This window comes from Brienomyrus brachyistius, chromosome 20 (assembly GCF_023856365.1).
Source record: "Brienomyrus brachyistius isolate T26 chromosome 20, BBRACH_0.4, whole genome shotgun sequence".
Lineage (NCBI taxonomy): Eukaryota > Metazoa > Chordata > Actinopteri > Osteoglossiformes > Mormyridae > Brienomyrus > Brienomyrus brachyistius.
The window spans coordinates 13,113,813-13,132,626 of NC_064552.1; the positions used below are offsets into that span (position 1 = coordinate 13,113,813).

At 48.6% G+C, this 18,814-nt stretch overlaps 2 protein-coding genes across 4 annotated transcripts; one reads left to right on the top strand and one right to left on the bottom strand.

Annotated features, from left to right (window-relative positions):
• Positions 1-29: 29 nt before the first annotated feature.
• On the bottom strand, positions 30-3,238 carry hpdl (4-hydroxyphenylpyruvate dioxygenase-like). 2 transcript variants are annotated; one of them, XM_048986726.1, is made up of 5 exons: positions 3,109-3,238; positions 1,218-1,384; positions 944-1,095; positions 451-581; positions 30-334 (listed from the first exon to the last, which is right to left on the bottom strand). In XM_048986726.1, the coding sequence occupies exons 2-5, from the start codon at positions 1,318-1,320 to the stop codon at positions 130-132; spliced, it is 591 nt and encodes a 196-aa protein (XP_048842683.1). In that variant the 5' UTR covers positions 1,321-1,384; positions 3,109-3,238; the 3' UTR covers positions 30-129. The 2 variants fall into 2 exon arrangements, with proteins under 2 accessions (XP_048842683.1, XP_048842682.1); XM_048986725.1 differs by lacking the exon at positions 3,109-3,238 and adding an exon at positions 1,516-3,037.
• On the top strand, positions 3,130-18,458 carry zranb1a (zinc finger, RAN-binding domain containing 1a). Of its 2 annotated transcripts, none has more exons than XM_048986722.1 (10): positions 3,130-3,519; positions 5,856-6,749; positions 10,794-10,981; positions 12,330-12,483; positions 13,065-13,136; positions 13,438-13,636; positions 13,760-13,880; positions 14,159-14,288; positions 15,719-15,948; positions 16,542-18,458. In XM_048986722.1, the coding sequence occupies exons 2-10, from the start codon at positions 5,921-5,923 to the stop codon at positions 16,758-16,760; spliced, it is 2,142 nt and encodes a 713-aa protein (XP_048842679.1). In that variant the 5' UTR covers positions 3,130-3,519; positions 5,856-5,920; the 3' UTR covers positions 16,761-18,458. The 2 variants fall into 2 exon arrangements, with proteins under 2 accessions (XP_048842679.1, XP_048842681.1); XM_048986724.1 differs by lacking the exon at positions 3,130-3,519 and adding an exon at positions 3,596-4,046.
• The last annotated feature ends 356 nt before the right edge of the window (positions 18,459-18,814 follow it).

The following is an 18,814-nucleotide window of genomic DNA, read 5'->3' on the forward strand; positions in this document are numbered from 1 at the left end:
TAAATGAATAATGTGACTTACAAACTCGATCATGTTCAGTAGCATTTATTGTTAGCCTCTGTGTTCAGAAAATGTTGACGTCATCAGAAATACATAACTATAATTAGGCATTGAAGTGCTTTGTTGTGGTCAGTGACAGCTGGAGTCCGCAGTGGCGGCCCCCGAAACCAGCGCCTGCCTCTCCCTGTCCTCCCCCTCCATGTAAGCCTGCACGGACCTCCAGAGGGCACGGATGTTGCCCTCCCCGAAACCCATTGCCCCACGCCGTTCAATAAGCTCTAGGAAAAAGGTGTCCTCGGTGAAGATGGGCCTGGTGAACACCTGGAGGAGGTACCTGTGTTGGAACCGAGAGGAGCTCACAATCAGACCAGCAGGGGGCACAATACTTCGCCACATAGGTCAGTGACATTAGCAAGTGTCCTTAATAGGGATGCCAGGGAATGGGCCTACCTTTTATTTCCGGTGGCCGTTTGGTGATTGTCAGAAACGTTCTGCCGCAAGTCGCTGTCCAGGAGGATCCCGTGTTGGGAGAGTAGTTGGGGGTCATGACCTGCATCCTCTATCTCCTGCTGCTTGCCCACCTGACATAGAACAGGATTTACACAGTCTGTCTGTTACAGCTTTGACTTTGCAGCAAACATGACGGCAGCTGAAGCGTTTGTAGCAATTTGTGACATTTACTGACAAGTGCATCTTTGCTGTAACAAGCAATGTAAAGTGAGATTAAGTGAGTGGTGTGGGACTTCAAATTGCTAATAGTTCTGGGTTTGTAATTTTCCCGATTTAACTTGCAGGTAATAAAGTACAATTAACTAATTACTGGAAGATAACGGTTCTGTTCCCTTGCATTACTTAATATTAATGGTCAGCAGGGATTAAAAGAACGAGACGTGTGTAAATACAGCTCTAACAAAACAGATGAAGCATGAAATGCCCTCCCCACCTGGGTATAGTATGTTGGTGGGGGGGAGAAGAACTGCACACCCGCCTCGGCCAACGCGTGCACAGTGGACACAATGTCCGGAGTGTACAGCCCCACGTGCTGGATGCCCCCTCCCCCATGCTGCTCCAGGAAGCTGTCCACCTGGTTTGGTCCTGAACGTCAGACACAGACACACCCCCAACATCTGCTCAGACCATGGGAGGTTTGATAGAAGGAATCGGAAATAAAACTGAATCCACGATCGTAGTACAACAGCAACCCTGAGCTCGAGCACCTTGGTCCGGCAGCGACTCCGCAACGACGAACTTGCAGTCCGGATCCCGTTTGTTTTTAAAGGGGAGACTCACTCCCAGCTCACTACACTTCCAGTACTCCATGGCGGTCAGCCGCAGGCCGATGCCATCCTGATCAATGACATAGCCTTCATTCACACCCTCATTCCTGACGGACGAAGAAAGTCAATGACGCCTGCATTAGAATCTTGTACCAACCTTGGCATTATTACTATTCAATCTATAAAAGGCGCTTGATCCATAGTGAAAGCATTATGACAGTCAAAGATTTATTCTTACCTGTCAATGAAAAACCTCTTGAAGCCAAAATTTTTTTCATACCATCGCATAACTTCCGGCGTACTTTTCCTGGGACATGCATATGTTATATGATCAAAATGGCAAATGGAACACGACGATTCTCCGTCCGTGCTAACCGCAGTGTCGATGTTGACATCTTGAAAGCCGGGTAAAAACTCCCCCTTATACTTAGTCCTGTCAATAAGCGTGTGACAAACATTGCCAACGATGGATTTTACAACGGAGTAAGTCACACGTCCATTGTCGTCCACCACAGAGGTCGGCGGTACCAGGAAATCGCAGCCTCGCTTGTAAAGAGAATTAAACACGCTTTCCACATCCTCTACTTCAAAACACACATTACATGCAGTATCAACGCAATAGTTATCTTGAACGCCATACAGAAACCTGGCATCATCATTCAAGGTCTGAGGAGTGACCGAGCTGTACCGGGAACTCCATGCCGCTCCTTCATTCAAAGTAAAGGTCCGACTTAATCGCTCATTGACAACGAACACCGCCGAGCCCTTCCGAAGAGCATATTGTCTCGATTCCCTAGTTCGCCTCACAGCAAATAAATTAAATTTAAATTTAGTAACAAGTTCCAATGTTGTTTTGTCAACGTTCCCAACGTGGAGGGCAATGTGATGCAAGCGACTCAAGTAGGCTGCCATTTTCTGTGACGTCCGCTGGGCGGTCCTTAAATTTACATAATGAGGTGACGGGGCGGGGCATCGCAGCAAAGGTAGCGGGTTAGTTTGCTCTGGCCGAGAAAAGTCGCCGTACAGTTCTATATTTGGCTCGTCTCGGGGAACCAGGAGAGGAAATACAGATGCACCTAAATATTTATCCACAGTGACATATTGTGCGGTGACTTACTTTTATGACCGTTTTAATATAACAGAAAATGCCACTAAAATTACCTTTGTATTAACATAAAGCTATATTTGCATCCGTTACATTTAGTGATATGGTAATTGTATTTAATTATGAGCAATTAAAGCGATGTGTAGGCGCATGCAAATTGTGTAATTGCAAAGCTTTTTAATGCTGACCAAACATTTCGCATACTACAATTTAATTTTTTTTGTTAATTCTTGTTGCACACATGCACATTATATGCTACTGTGGCGCCAGCATTTCTTGACTGGAATTACCGAAGTATTCGTATCTTTCTACATATTTCCGTAAAGGAGGCTATTTATGTTAAGTACATATATGGGTGTATTTCTAACAGATTTTACTGCAGGCTTACTACTGCAGCAGTTGCTTCGGATGACATCATCTTTTCACTTCTGAAAAACCTCGATGTATACGCAAAAAACGGGGAAAGAACAGCGATTTTTTTTTTTTTTGCAGATTCGTGAAACTAACGCCATTTTGGCTCCACGACGGTGGCACCGATTGTCACATTTGTAATGTCACTGGCGGAGCCAAGACGGTGAAAACGAAGCATTAGTTGCATTATTTTCCTCCACTGAGGACCCATTTACTATTAGCCATCGGAGACATCGCCTCTGATAGGTCAGTGAGAGGTGCAGACAGGACAAGCCAATCAGATTAGGCGGCGAGGCCAGGTGGTGCGTGACGTACCTATTATTCTCTCCGTAGTGAAGGTTTATTTTGGCTTCTCCTGCCTCTCAGTCGCCGCCATTATAGAAATTGGCAAAATAGTGCTGAGGAAAGATGGGCGTTTGAAGGTTCGGGATTCGAGCAGAAGACGGTGCCCGGGGGGCTGTTTTCTGTGTCCTGCCTGGGGTCTTGTCGCGGACTCGGAGGGGTCGGGGAAGAAGAAATGGGAAGCATGTAAACAAATACGGGGGGGGGGTTTCCGAAAGCAGCCGGACCGAATTAGGGATTGGGAGGAAAGGATCGAGCGAAGCGGGGAAGACGGACCGGAACGGGACTGGACTGGACTGGACGGAGCAGGAGCAGACGGGACGGCTCGAAGGGGCTGCTGGAGTCGGGCACCACGGAGAGGAGGAGTATAAACACAGGAGAAAGGTGAGGCCCCGCAGGGCGAAGCGCCGAAGCTGGGAGGGTACGGCTGGCAGCGCAGTGCAGGCGCGTACGGTGGCCGAATCAATGGGGCTTAAAGGAAGAGAGACGCGGCTTGATGCTTATAACTGGGCGAACCGAGAGCCCCTAGTTCGTCTGCCGTGAACCGACAGGCCCGCTCACGTCTAGCGTCTGCTTCAGCGGCTTTTGGCCGCTTTGCGCAGCCTGTCCCGAGAGTTGGCCGAATGACCATTGAGCCGGTGACAAGCCGGGGCTGCGTGTCACGCTGGTGACGGCGTGTCGCGCGCGGTGTCACGGTGTATCGCAGTGTCACAGTGTCACATACACCCCGGAATGCACGGACACACGAGTGGGAGAGCTGTGCCGCTGGCAGATGACTGGGGACATTGTGGGATGAAGTTTCCTAGGGCACAGAAGCCTGTGTATGTGCTATAATAATAATAATAATAATTAATAATAAGTTGTGGTTTGTTCGTCTCAAAGGCAGAGAAGGGCTCCCACACTGTCTGCTGGTAAGGTCTATGCCTGTACTCTGTGCATTTCTCTGCAACCCCTGTGTAAATATCTGCGTAATATTGGTGGTTGATGAATGGCTGTGCCGACTGCGTGCGGTTTTGAGTGTAGAGGAAGTTTCTACGCTGTCAGCTGACCTTTACTTCGGTCATTTAACAAGGAAGCACGCCGGTAGCCAGCTAGTTAGATGGTCACGCTGCAATTGGTCAGGATTATTCGATCCTTTTGGAAAGTGATTTTTGTTGGTGTGAATTAGTACGGTACCCTCCGTAGTCGCAGGTGTTCTGTCCTGGCAGTTCCAGTTAGACACTGACAGGACTCTCCCCTGAACTGAATTTAGTCCCGTCTCTGCCTCCATAACCACATTGCAACAATCTAAGTTGAATAAATTAACATTTTGGGTTTCGCCTTCAACCATTCTAGGTGGACACATCCAGACCCAGCCTTTTATTGTGTCTAAAGCTGGTAGAGTAAGACATCAGCTTGTTCTCCACAAAGCAGTTCTTCAGTTGCTTATTATCTTTTTGTATTAACCTTTTCTATGTGAAACTCCATTGTTGTGCATAGAGGTGATTTCCTGGGATACGTAATCACACCCTAGCCCAGTGCAAATAAACCCCTTGTAATAATGCCGTTTGTTTAGCTCTGGAGTTGAATATCCCTGATCCCTTGTACGTAAAAAACGCTTGGGGCATGTTTACATGACTAGTTATGTCTTTGACAGAGTGGATTTGATTATTTCGCTTCTTCCCAGTGTCCGACAGTGAGTCATATGAGTGTTTTTATGAGCAGGTTTTCTAAGTTACTTTTGTTGACAAAGTTGCATGGCCTTGCATAGGCAAATTCCTCACTGGTGTATGTTTCCATTTTTATGCTGTGTTTGTAAACTCCAGGGCAATGCCTGCAATACTTTTCTTGGGTTTGGGGAGTTGAAATCGTGCCTTAGATCGAAATGTTCCTGGTAGCTTTCTGTTCTGTGTGAATGGACTCGTCCCATGTTGTTTCTGCTGTGTGTGTGTGTGTGTGTGTGTGTGTGTGTGTGTGTGTGTGTGTGTGTGTGTGTGTGTGTGTGTGGAGTCGGGCCTGCACAAATAGACTGTGTGTTCTAATGTGTTTTATGTCCAAGCACAGCGGGGTGTGTCAAGATGGGGGGAGTGTCGTTGGCAAAACAGACATTGAGGAATTTGATAATCAAACCAGCCCAAGCTCTGGGAAATGTGCTTCAGAGGATTTACTTGCTTGAATTGGTATAATTTAAAGATCATGGGTTTTGTGTTTTTCCTGAATGACTTTTTCAATGTGGTTTTACACTCTCACTGGTCTTTTCCCCAAATATTAAACTTGCAATCCAGCTATTGGCTTACCCATTGCAGTTCATTACAATGGACCGCTAGTACTAAGCTGTAATTCCTGCATATATTTTAGTATCTTTTTTAAAGTACAAACCACAATGCCACCTACTGTTCTTAATGATGTTGACTTGTAAACTTAAGGTTGTTAGTTCAAGGCAGTCTGGGACTTGGCTTAGGTGGCCTGTTGCATAAACTTGAGTAAAATCCCAGGTTGCATGTGACAGAGTATCAGCTTAGCATCTGAGTGCTATAGCTCAGTGATTTTAATATGTACTGAGTGAACCTGAAGTGCGTTTCCATATTGATTTGCATGACTGTTGGCCCCAGGATTGGATACTCGGGCTTGGGGTTAGCTGCTGTGCAGTGCTTACACACCTGTATGTGCTCTCGCCGTTTCTGGCCAGCAGCATCGTGGTTGCAGCACTGATGCAGACGTGCATCTCTTTTGTTTTCCAGCTGCCCTCTTCCTGCCTCCCCTCCTCGACAAGGGAGTCAGTCTGCACGAGGGTGACTGGCCAGCCATGACGGAGCTGGGCGTGAAATGGGCTTGTGAGTACTGCACGTATGAGAACTGGCCGTCCGCGATTAAATGCACTATGTGCCGTGCTCAGCGGCCCAGCGGCACCATTATCACCGAGGATCCCTTTAAGAGCAGCCCGGGTTTGGACGCGGGCCGGGAGTGGGACCCACAGTCGACGGAGGGCGGTAGCAGCCTGCTCATCTGTCCGGACTCGAGTGCCCGACCCCGGGTCAGGCCCACAGGCCCGGCTGAGGCGGCCAGCAAGTGGTCCTGCCAGATGTGCACGTACCTGAATTGGCCGCGTGCCATTCGCTGCACTCAGTGCCTGTGCCAGAGGCAGCGAGCTCGCAGCCCCACCGAGGCGTCCCAGTCATCGGGCTCCGGCGGCCGTCCCACGCCTGCACCGCATCACCCGGTGGACCCCTGCGAGGAGTACAACGACCGCAACCGGCTCAACACGCGTGTACAGCACTGGACCTGTGCCGCCTGCACCTATGAAAACTGGCCCCGGGCACGCAAGTGTGCAGTGTGTGACCACCCGAGGCCCAACTCCGGCCCAGAGGCCATCAAGCTGGCCGAGTCTGAGGAACCTTCACCCATCATCAATGAGCAGGACCGTGCCCGTTGGCGGGGAGGGTGCAGCGGGAGCCAGCGGACGTCCCCGCCCACCTCCAAGAGGGGGTCGGAGGTCAAAATGGACTTCCAGAGAATCGAACTGGCGGCAGGTGCGGTCGGCACCAGAGAGGAGCAGGAGATGGACTTCAAAAAGCTGAAGCAGATCAAAAACAGGATGAAGAAGACGGACTGGCTGTTTCTGAACGCGTGTGCCGGTGAGTGGCCACTAAACACACGGGAAACGCGTACATTCGTGCTGCTTCCGTCTTAATGACGGGGTGCTCGCGTGAAGCTAATTATGCTACACTGCTGCTTTGCACATCACCTTGGGTTGTAGAATCTGCTAATAGTTAATTACGCTAATAATTGTCTCTCAGTTCCACTTGGTACACAGTTATCCTGCGGCCTTCCCTCCTCCAGAAGCATATTAGCCGCATTAGGATTCTGTTACCCCGCTGTGTGACTGAATAACACCGGCATTGTGAGATCCAGCATTATCTACCCTCCCCCCAGTGTGATGTCACAGTGTCAGTCTACGGTTGCTGTTGTACCAGAGGCTAACGCTCGTCCTTTTACTCTCGATTGGCCTGCCCCTATTGTTGCTTCGCCTTGCCGGCAGGGTGAAGGCGTTCTGCGATCGGCACACGCTCCGCTTCACGCAAACAGGAACAAAGTGTCACTTGTCCATTTTACCCGGCATTTTGGCTTCTTCTAGAAGGATGCTGAACTTTATCTCCAGGAGGTGTGGCGAGGTTAATCTGCCTGTGAGTTGTTATATGGCCAAAAAATAGCCACAAACCTGTATTTACTGGTGGCCTGCATACCTATGCCCTACTCACATGTATGTATGTATTAGTGTCGTTCACACCTAGAGCGTGATCAGGCCATCGATTCTGAGAGTAGTTCTGTGGCGTTGTAGCGGGTTCTCTCCTATTATTAGTTTAGCTTTTGAACATAACTTGCATATAGATTGACTCCCTATTCCATCATCTGACATATGATATTCTGATTCACGTACAACGCTGTGATTCATCCTCCATTAAGAGCTCGGTTATCTCCCAGGTCAGGGTGTTGCTGCATTGCATAGCTCATTGATTGCTAGTAGGTTCTTGTGTTCTGTCCACGATTTTCTTTAATGTGTCTTGGCTTAGGAGCTATGTCCTATATTTAATATTTGCCAGGGCTTTTTAAGCTACACCCCCCTCCCCCCCCCCCTTGTTGAGTTGCTGGGTTTATTTTACATTTGGCTTTCCGTTGATATATTTAGTGTCTGAATGTGTCGGAATAACTGCTGACATTTCGGCCGCTGAGCTGGCTGCTGTTTGGGGGATGCTGTTGGGTGGTTCTGCTGGCAGGGGATAGGTAAGTGGGTGCAGGGAGCGAGCCAATCAGTGAGTGCGCCTCGGGTCAGTGGGAGGACATGCGAGCCAATCAGCAGGTTGGTGGGAGGACATGCCGTCCTCCATGCTTCCCGAAGAGAGAGGCGAAGCTGCGATGAGTTCTGCTGATCAGTGACAGGAAACTCCATGCGGGGGGCCACCAGGAGGGGATGGAGTTCAGTTTTCTACAGTCGCTCACACCCCCCACCCCAAGGCATCCAAGGTCCAGAGACGCTGCTGGTGCTCAAATCAAACGGGCTTGTAAACATTGTCGCTTGAATACCGAGCCAAGCATACTGCAGTAAAAATAGCTCTCAGCAAATGTATGCGGTGTAAATAAGCAGGCATAACCTAAGGTTTTTAACCATGACAATGCTGCTTACTGTATATTTCACTTCTGCTGTGTGTGTGTGGGCATTCGATTTTACGATCTACCTGCTGTTGAAACCTGTTATTTCAGTACGAGACCCAGGACCTTGGTTGTAGCTTTTATTATACAGGCTGTATATGTTTAGCAGCAGTCCATGTCATTGTACATTAGCATGTGTGTCGACCTCTCTTCCCCTCTCTGTTTGCGTAAACATGCACCTTTTATCGAAGGTTAGGCACCTCATTCAAGGCTGTAGCCTTTCACCTATATTTCACTCAAAAGTAATGGCTTTCACAATGGCACTGCTGGTGAAATCACTCCTACACCACCGCACAATGTGTGACTGCACCCTCCCTGAGAACAAGGCTCTCAAGGTCGAGATATCTGGCCTAGAAATGCTCTTGGCTAGACACCCAATTCATGCCAGAGGAAGTCATGGGTGCGTGTGATCATTTTGCTCAATTCCCTTTTTATTTTTTTTATTAACTTTTATGGCTCCATGAGGTTGGATGAGCTCTCCCTCGCTGTCCGTCGTGACTGTAAATGATGGTGGATTAATGGCACACTGGAGTATCCTCCTTCTGGATCATATCCAGAAGTAATGGATTAAGCGGCATCCAGTTAATCTGCTAGACAGCACAGGATATATAGGTTGTATAAAAAACGCCCGATAGCATCGAGGGCATTTCTTGATTACATGAGTCATCGGCTGTAGTTAAGGGAGATATTAATCCTGTAAACTTTGAAATGGAAGCTAGGAAGTCTGCCTGAATCAACTCAGGGCTGTAATAAAATGCTTCGGCATTACTGTGTGTTTGTGGTGTGGGTGAGACCATTTCACAATGCTGGTTCAGAGAGCGTTCTGGCTTTCCCAGTGCAAAAACAGGGCAAAGCACCCCAGTGTATGGAGTTCTCCTATTGGTATTGTTTGATTGTATTTTTATGTATGTAGGTTTGTGGCCATTTAATATCAGTGTTTGGTGGAAAGCTAAAGGTGGTTCATTTTACTTTCTGCACCATTTTGCAGAGCTATTGCATGTTGCGTCAGTGGCCTTCGGAGTTTTGTTTACGAGGTTCCTGTGTTAGTGTTTAACTCGATGTTGTTCTCCAAGAGTAAATAGCTTGTGTGCTGTCATGGTCTGCTGAAGGTCTGTCCTCTGGCTGTCGCGCAGCGCCCGTTAAAGGGCGCCCGGACCTTGCTGTGGGCTCAGACCCAACTTCCCAGGGTAATTCGGTACCCTGGCAAATGGTGCCCTTGCGGATGGCGCCCATTTTAAAATTAGCTGGCAGCTTCTGAGCTGCTTTCTTTAACCTTGCTGAGAAATCGAGCTTGGGGAGCCGTGAACGATGTTGCAAAGTAGTATGTGCAGTCAGCAGCCCTTAAGATGAGGGGGCTGGGAGGGGCAAAAGTGCAATGTTAAAGACTCCTTATTTGGACAGACAGTACATGTCTGCTGTTACCTTAATGATCCAGGAAGCCAAGACTAAAAGGGGCGTATGAGTTTGCTGAGGACAAAACCATCACATATTGATAATGTATCTGCCATGTGGATTTGGCCAGTGATTTCCTCGTTCCCCTTGTGTTGTGTGCATATGACTGAGAGAAGTGTCTGGTTTGGTGTTGGGAGCCATGGAAGGCACAGGGGGCGCTATGGAGGCGGCCTTTTTCTTGTGTGGCTGGTTTCTGCCACTGTTGTCAGGGAATCCTTGCATGCAAGATGCTTTTGACCTTGAACAGACGGGGAAGGACTCCCTCTCTCCTACCAAACGGACCTGGAGCCAGTAAATGTGGATGGATGGGGGTTGTGGTGTAGCGTGGGCTGTAGCTTCAGGCAGTGATGGAATATTCGGTGCTGGGTTCTTCTCAAGTGTGTGTAACAGTGCATTGGACATGAGGAGGTGTTTTCAGGGCCTTCAGAGTCTGCAGGGCTCACTTTTTCTTTTATTCTAACTCCGGGGAGCCGTGGGTACCTTCGCAGTTATGTGGGTATTTTAAACAATACCGTGACTGCTGACTCCCATAATTCTGAGATGGATGGATGGGTGGATGCTGGCTGTCAGTAAAATCTGAGTTTTAAAGGCCTGTTGTGATGGAGTTCAGATCTGTTGAGATAAATTTCAAACGTCATAATGACAGGGCAGTTATTCTGATGGATTTTCAGCTTGGTCTTCAGGAAATGCTTGATGTTCACCTGAAGGTGCTTAGATGAAGTGGATTTCTAATTCGGTAAAGCAGCCCACGAGCTCTAATGGAGAGATGCAGATACGGGCTTCAGATCCAGAGAGCAGCTCGGAGAGTTTGCGGAGCGCTTTAGCGCCGCACGTGGGTCATGGTGTGTTCGGAGCACGAGATGCAGAAGCCTTTTATCATTTCTGATTTGTGTTTTCAAGAGAGAGAATAATGTGTTTACAGACTGTTAGTTCAGCATAGGTATTTTTGTTCAAACTGCCCTTGAGCTGTCCAGATTCACCAAGCTAGTCCATTCCCCCGCGACCGGCTGCCATCACAGGTGTGGTCGAGGGAGACCTGTCTGCGGTGGAGGCATACAAGTCATCGGGGGGTGACATCGCACGGCAGCTCACCGCCGACGAGGTGCGCCTGCTCAACCGGCCGTCGGCCTTCGACGACGGCTTCACCCTGGTCCACCTAGCCATCCGCTTCCAGAGACAGGACATGCTAGCCATTCTTCTTACGGAGGTAAGGTCCAAGTGCTGGATGATGCGTATATTGTTATATAATACGTGACTAATGGATAATGCTAATGGCCTTTTAAGGGGAGATTAATGAAGATGGTTATGAATTAGTCGTTCTCACCTAGAGCATGATCAGGCCATCAATTCTGAGGGTAGTTCTGTGGCGTTGTAGCGGGTTCTCTCCTGTGCTTTTGAATTACCGGTGCTGCACAGATTGGAGGCTATCATAATGGCCCACCTGCTTGCTCCTGCTTGGGGGATTAGATGCGGGATTATCCAAACTGTGCCTCTGATTGGCTCCCAGCCTGTGATAGGATAGCAGGCAGGCTGGATGGTGATTACTGAATGCAAGGAAGGCCACTCGGTGACATGGACACTGTACTGTGTCTAGCAAAATAAATGCAGTGGCAGATTTACTGATGTCATAGACTATATTTCATTTTGGTGAGATTGATCCTATTTGCTGAGAAACTGCATAAATTACTACTATATAAATTTACTAGAAATTGCATAAATTATGTAACTTGGAAGTACATCCTGGACATGAGTAGAAAGCTCTCGGCTAGATGTCTGTTGCACTGCTCTTCTTGAACCGATTAACCTTTTCATTATCACTGGAATAGACCTTCTGTGGTTGTTTTTCCTGTTGAGCATTTGTTATAATTACTCCGAAAAATGAACTTGGGTTTGTGATTTCCTTTGTTTTTTTGCTCTGTAGAATATAATTCATGATAAGACTGGCCCTTTATCTCCTGCGGATTGCACTCTTCCAAATGGCGTTCGCTAATCTGAATGGCTGTTGTCAAGAAAGCACATTAATCCTGACATTGGCGATTAGCATCGCGTTCAACGTAAATCATCCAGTTCATTGCGGATTGCTTCACTTCCTGATGGGTCACTGAATGCGTTGTGTGACGTTTATCCCTCTGTGCAGATTATGGTGTATTTGTGTAGTGTATGGGCTGCGTGTCCCTCTGTCCTGCTGGGAGGGCTGCCCTCGTTTGCCGGCATGTCGAACTCGGAGCTGTGCACAGCCCAGACCGCGGCATCGTCCTCTGACAAGCTCAGCCGCAGATGCAGCGTGTCGCTTATCGCGTTGTCACTTTCGTACGCGAGCGGTGCCAGCTCTCACCGTGCGACTTGCCGAAGGATGGCGGCATGTGCGATAAGCGTCTCCATGTGCCGAAGCAGGCTGATTTATTTTTTTTGAGTGATTTTAAAATTTTCCTGCCCCCTTTTATGGGAGAAGGAAGGAGGTGGCTTGTCACTTGGGCGGAGGGAGAGAAGCGCGATCGTGTGACTTCTCCTTGTGCGTGACCCCATCACCCCACCCCACCCCCCCCAACCCTCAGGTCTCCCAGCAGGCGGCGAAGTGCATCCCGGCCATGGTGTGTCCGGAGCTGACGGAGCAGATCCGCCGGGAGATCGCTGCCTCGCTGCACCAGCGCAAGGGCGACTTCGCCTGCTACTTCTTCACTGACCTAGTCACCTTCACTCTGCCTGCAGGTGAGAAGCCTCAACTCATTGTATTATTGGCCACTTGGGATGCAGGGGCTGGACCCTTAACATAGCGCCCCCTGCTGGCTGTTCTAGGGATTGCTGCCATTTTTTAGTTGCATAAAGGCAATGCCTGCCATGGGTTTGCGCCCTGCCTTGGATTATTCCCTTTCTTGGGCCCATCATTTCTGAGATATGCAGGGTCATGGGTATCCACAGCCTAAGACAAGTGGGTATAGAAGATGGGTGGGTGGGTGGATACAGTGCAACACGCCTTATTGCTCTTTTGGATGTTGTTACACCAAGTTGTGCAACAAATTTAAAATGTAATATTCATATATCATACAACGATTACATAATTTCTTCAGCGCCCCCCCCCCTTACTAATGTAGCAAAATTGTGTTTGCTGGCTTGTATGTGTTTTCGATTCTGTCCCTAACAGTGTATGTGGGAATAGAAAATAGCGTGTCTGTAACGGGATGGATATATATGCATGCAGCTGCTGTTGTCTGTCTTGGAAGGATGGTTGGTCGACATCAGCGGCAGTTTGACGCATCCTTTCAACACGGCATTTGTTTAAACCTTCCCAGATATTGAGGACTTGCCTCCGACAGTTCAGGAAAAGCTGTTCGACGAGGTGCTGGACCGGGATGTGCAGAAAGGTAGGCGGATACTATGGGTTGTTCAAAAATGTGAATAAATATTCGTCTTGGCACCTTTTTTGCTTCTTTTTGAGTCTGTATTAGCCTTTTTGCGGCAGTCATTTGTCTGCAGTTGAATTTCAATTAAATCAGGCTAATGTGACGGCGACCGCGGGACTTCCTGTATCGGGTAATGGTTCCTCTCAGGCTGGGCTGCTGTAGGAGGTGTCATGTGACCTCTCCAGCAGCTGCGATAGGCTGCTGGGCGTCGTTCCAGCCTGCCCAGTGTGGCCCTTGGTAATGACTGCATACCCCAAAACAGAGTTAGAGGAGGAGGCTCCCATCATCAACTGGTCGCTGGAGCTTGGCACGCGGCTGGACAGCAGGCTGTATGCGCTGTGGAACCGCACGGCAGGAGACTGCCTGCTGGACTCGGTGCTGCAGGCTACGTGGGGCATCTACGACAAGGACTCGGTCCTGCGCAAGACGCTGCACGACAGCCTGCACGACTGCTCGCACTGGTAGGCCGCGCACCGCAAAGATGGAGGCTCGGTGAATCCGAAAGATTAGCGGCCCAGAGCTTCCTGTGGGAGCCGCGCCGCTCTCGTTCCAGAGTATCGAGCCGCGTGCCTCGTGATTTTCAGGTTCTACACGCGGTGGAAGGAGTGGGAGTCGTGGTACTCGCAGAGCTTCGGCCTGCACTTCTCCCTGAGGGAGGAGCAGTGGCAGGAGGACTGGGCCTTCATCCTCTCGCTGGCGAGCCAGGTACGCTGCCTCCTACTGGACGGTTTGCTCTTCCTGCTTGAACTGACTATGTGGCACTGGGATCACGCAGGCTAACATGCTGAACTGACCTGTTCACTCTGATAAGCTGGCATCTGGCCCCTCTCTCTAAATGATGCTTTTGCCACCAACGAGTAAGAAAAGCATTTTAGCATTAAAAAGCGTTTTAGCACTGTGAGCTGGCTCTGTGTTTAGGTTGTTTCCAGCTGGTCTATTCTGACTGGTGCTCATGTCTCCCCCCCCTCCCCAATCTCCTGCAGCCTGGCGCCAGCCTGGAGCAGACTCACATCTTTGTCCTTGCGCACATTCTTCGTAGACCAATCATAGTTTATGGAGTGAAGTATTACAAGAGTTTCCGTGGTGAAACACTAGGGTACACACGCTTTCAAGGTGAGTCTTGTTGTGGGGGAAACCGTACACAGCTACAGGAGATGGAGTCTTGAGTTGCAGGCTTTACACATGAATCGGCAGTGTTAGCCACGCCCCCTTTTAGATTGACCCGCCCCACTGGGGGAAAATGGTGACACTTCATGATGTTCGTTCTGTTTTATGAATGATAGTTTAAAAATATCACAACGGAGCAACCTGATCCTTTTAAAGATGGCGTACAGCGAGGCTTCCTTCGACACAGGAGATAAATTACAGGCTTTAAAAATTGTTTTAGTGTCTTAAAAGGCCAATGGCCATGTTCTGTGCCCGGACTGCAGTGTCTGCCAAAGACATTTGCAAAGGGACTGAAAGAGCAGAGCTTCATGTTATTTATGAGTTTCTTTGTGGTTTATCGCAGTTGGCTGTTTTTCTGCGTGAGCTTTCTTTTCATGACCGTCTTAGATCAAAGTGTACGCAGTTTTAAGAGTGTGACTTTGTTTGGTAGCATTCTCTCGTTAAACGCGTGGTTCTTCTGACGTTTCGAGCTCCGGCGCTGAACAGCCGCGCCGCGGTATGACATTAATTAGGAGGCCGAGCGAGAATGGGAGTGCTCCGCTTAAAAGGGCGTGTGGTTACAGCTGCCTCTGCAGCGTCTGCTCTGGTTTTGGGCCTCGGCTGCTTGGACGCCGCACGTTTTGAGGAACGAGGCGTGGCGCTTTAAAAGGAACAGAAACTTGACGAGTGACACCACGAGCGGCGACACCGATTAGCGCGTTTTGTGTCTGGTTGCGTCATTTCAGCCATTGGCACTAAAGGTCAGCATTTTGCGGAAGCATAATAGGGGGGCGGGGCAATAAAAAACGTGATCCGGTAACAGGCAGCAGGGATGGGCGGAGGTGAGGGGAACCCATCAGCTGTGATAACCGGTATCTGCTGGTAACAATTAGATAGAGATGTAGAAGATCCTGCGGGATCTAGTTAATTTACAGCTCATCCAGCAGTGTGGGGCTTTGAGGCTGGAAGTGACGGTCCTGTAAGGATGGCCGTCTGTGACAGTCCTGTAAGGATGGCCGTCTGCGACGGTCAGAGCTCTAGCGCGTGTCACTGAGCGAATACTGTAAGGATGCATATATTTTTAATGCCAGCTGACAGAAGAAACTCCCGTTTAAAGTAAGTCAGCAGGGCGGGTCAGACGGGGCGTGACGCAAAGCCTGCTCTTAGTAGGCCGCCCTCCCCGTCCTGCCAGTTCGCACCGCTATTTATACTCGATCACAAGGCGCTTGTATTGAATGTGATTTCTGCATTTTTGCCAAGCGTATTTTTAGCTTTCTGAACTGTGTCGGAAAGGTTCTGTGTCAGACCTGTTTGCAGGCCAGCTGATGATCATCCTGTGCACTAGATGGCGCCGTACGTTAGCACTGAGTTTGACAGCCGCCATTCCCTCTTCACAGGGGTGTACCTGCCTTTATTGTGGGAACAGAGCTTTTGCTGGAAAAGCCCCATTGCTCTTGGTTACACAAGAGGCCATTTCTCTGCACTGGTGGCCATGGAGAACGACGGCTACGACAATCGAGGCGCGGGCGCCAACCTCAACACTGACGATGACGTCACCGTCACCTTCCTGCCCTTGGTGGACAGCGAGAGGAAGCTGCTGCACATACACTTCTTGTCAGCACAGGAGGTGAGGCGGGGGGGGGCAGGTTTGACCAGCTCCTGGGCCCTGGGCGTGGAGTGAGGTCTCAGCCAATGGCGTACATGCTTATCCAGGGCGTTCATTGGTTCAGTTCCCTCTCTGGTTAAGAATCAGAATGCATTTATTTGCCATACACAAAAAAATTGCAAGGAATTCATTTTGGTGGAGGTGTGGGTATACAGTTGCCAACGGCCGTACTGTTAGAGAAATATACGGATTCACAAACGATAAACAGGAAGAAAAACAGAAATGCAAAGATTAAAAACAAACAAACATGTAGGCATATAAATAAGGGTGAGAAGACCAGATGTGGGCTATAAACAGTTTGGGGGGTGTGCAAATAAGTTTGAGTATAAAGTTCAGCATGTGACTAATTGTGGAAAGGTCCTGGGGGGAGAAGCTGCTCAGAATTGTCATCGTACTCGGGTTGCTCTGGTTGCCTGTGTGGTTGCTAGATTGCTGAGTGCTCTTAGTGAGTGCGCCCCCTGGAAGTCGGTCAGTGTTACTGCAGTTGGTGTGTGAGTGTCGCCAGTCACTCGCCGCTTTGCGTCTCCGGCGCTAACGCATGTCCGTCCACATAGATGGGGAACGAGGAGCAGCAGGAGAAGCTGCTGCGGGACTGGCTGGACTGCTGCGTGACGGAAGGAGGCGTGCTGGTGGCTCTGCAGAAGAGCTCGCGGCGCAGGAACCACCCGCTCGTCACGCAGATGGTGGACAAGTGGCTCGACGGGTACCGGCAGATCCGGCCCTGCGCCTCGCTGTCCGACGGCGAGGAGGAGGAGGACGACGAGGATGAGTGAGCAGGCTGCGGAGAACGCGGCGCCCAAACCGGGCGGGACGGGGCAGCGGCGGCGGAGGCAGCAACTTTGGAAAAGAACTGGAAGGAGGTGGATCCTGCAGAAATGGAAAGACACCCCAGAAAAACACACATCAGAAGTCAAAAGAAGATGAGAAAGAAAAGACAAAGCGATGAACTGACTAGCCTCATCTATGCTGCGTCACAGAACCGCTGTGGGTTCAAATAAAGGATTGGAGTTTACAGCGAGACGTTACGGAGTCCCTCCTCGTATGTAAATCTTTTTCCATAAATGTAATGCATGTGGTTGTTTAAGAAGTTATGTAATAGGGAAAATACCAGCATCTAAAGAATATTTATATTGGTTTATCATGGGCACTTCTTGAAGCACATTTTTAAAATGATTTCCTTACGAGAGGACCACCCCCCGCCCACCCTGTGCTGCCCCAGGATCGACCCGTGATTGGCTGGGGTGTCCAGGGGGTGAAAAGCCAATGAAATCTTACTCTTAAACAGGAGAGTATCTTTAGGAAATTGTGTACTGCAAACACTAAATGACTGCACACGTTGTTCAATGATTTGGATTAAAAACAGATTTGCTTGGTTGGAGACTGTGTGAGGCTGAGAAGGAGTTTCCTCATTTCTGTGCTTAGTGTGTCTTTGTTTAGAGATTGTGTTGTATTTTTAGCCCCCCGCCCCCCCCCATAATGTATTCTTAATGAGTATTTATTTGAGAGGGTAGAAACCTTCATTCCCCGTTTCCTTGATCTGTGTCTCATACGGTCCTCTTCCGTTAATTATCCAGTTGTGGACAGGAAAAGCCACATGTAGTTGCTGTGAGGGGGAGGAGAATCTGTAAAAGTTTGTGTTTACCCCCCCCCCCTTTCCTGTGTGTGATTATTTTTTTTCTTTCTTTCTTAGTACCTCATTTGGATGTTACCTAGGTGCTCACAGAGGGGGTGGGAAATCGCGGTCAAATGCCACATTCAAAACCCGTGCATTAACATTAGAGTAGAATCCCACATGTTCTACCTCCTCCCCTTCATTTGGTCCTGTCCTTGGGTGTGTACTAATGGGGGGGGGGGGGTGTCTCAGCTGGTTCCGTTCCATTCCATGTGCGACGTCTAGGTGACTGAATTGGCCGAAAATGAACCATGGATTGAATTCGCCTATTTGTAAACAAAACCTTTATAAGCAGCTTACTATTGGCTGTTTTGTTTGTGTTTCTGTGTGCGTGTGTGTGTGTGTGCGTGTGCGCGCGCGCCCTGCCCCCACCAGCCCCCCCGCCACCCTACCCAAAAAAAAAACAAAACAAAAAAATTACATTTTCATACTTGCAGGACTTCTGAGTTTGGTTCAATATTGTTTAATACAAAGAGCATTTTAAACCAAAGTAAGAATGGGCAGAGCCATCGCAGATCACCATACAGATGCGTTGGGCGGATCTTTTATTTTTATTTTTTATTTTCATTAGTGACAACTATTTGGTGGAGTTTTGGGCACTACTTATACGTGGCTTTGTATTTATGAAATAGGTATAATTCTTGAGAAGTGAAAGGTTTGACACTTAAGTAACAACATTCACTAGACCCAATGCACACTAGTGTTTGGGGTGTGCAAGATTAAATTAAGGTAAGTATAAAGACATTTTAAAGTGTTATTTTTAAATTAACATTAAAATATTAAAACTGCTATACACTGACACTGAAGTCCTTGCCTCTTTTAAATCCAAGCTTTATGTTGTGTATATATGTTGTATATAGTTTATTTCAGTAGTGACGAACATACCATAGTTATTGGTGGAATCGACCACTGTGAAGGTCAATATGTATTTCACTTTTTAATCTGATGCTTTTATGCAAAGCAACTTACAGTGGAGGGAATGGTTGTAATTTATGTATACCCTGGGATTGGAACCCACAACCTCTCCATTGAAAGTACAATGCTGTACTTATTGGGGTACAGGAGCTGTAGGTAAATTGCCTTTGGCATAAAGAATTAACAGAATTTGACAAAGTGTCAAAACAACAGTTTGGATATGTGCACTAAAAAATCCCT

Coding starts and splice junctions, on each gene's coding strand:
- zranb1a (XM_048986722.1), top strand. CDS start 5,921: ATGACGGAGCTGGGCGTGAAATGGGCTTGTGAGTACTGCACGTATGAG. Junction 6,750..10,793: donor GTTTCTGAACGCGTGTGCCG/GTGAGTGGCCAC, acceptor CTGCCATCACAG/GTGTGGTCGAGGGAGACCTG. Junction 12,484..13,064: donor CACCTTCACTCTGCCTGCAG/GTGAGAAGCCTC, acceptor AAACCTTCCCAG/ATATTGAGGACTTGCCTCCG.
- hpdl (XM_048986725.1), bottom strand. CDS start 2,189: ATGGCAGCCTACTTGAGTCGCTTGCATCACATTGCCCTCCACGTTGGG. Junction 1,385..1,515: donor AAGAGGTTTTTCATTGACAG/GTAAGAATAAAT, acceptor TTCGTCCGTCAG/GAATGAGGGTGTGAATGAAG. Junction 335..450: donor ACGGCCACCGGAAATAAAAG/GTAGGCCCATTC, acceptor GTTCCAACACAG/GTACCTCCTCCAGGTGTTCA.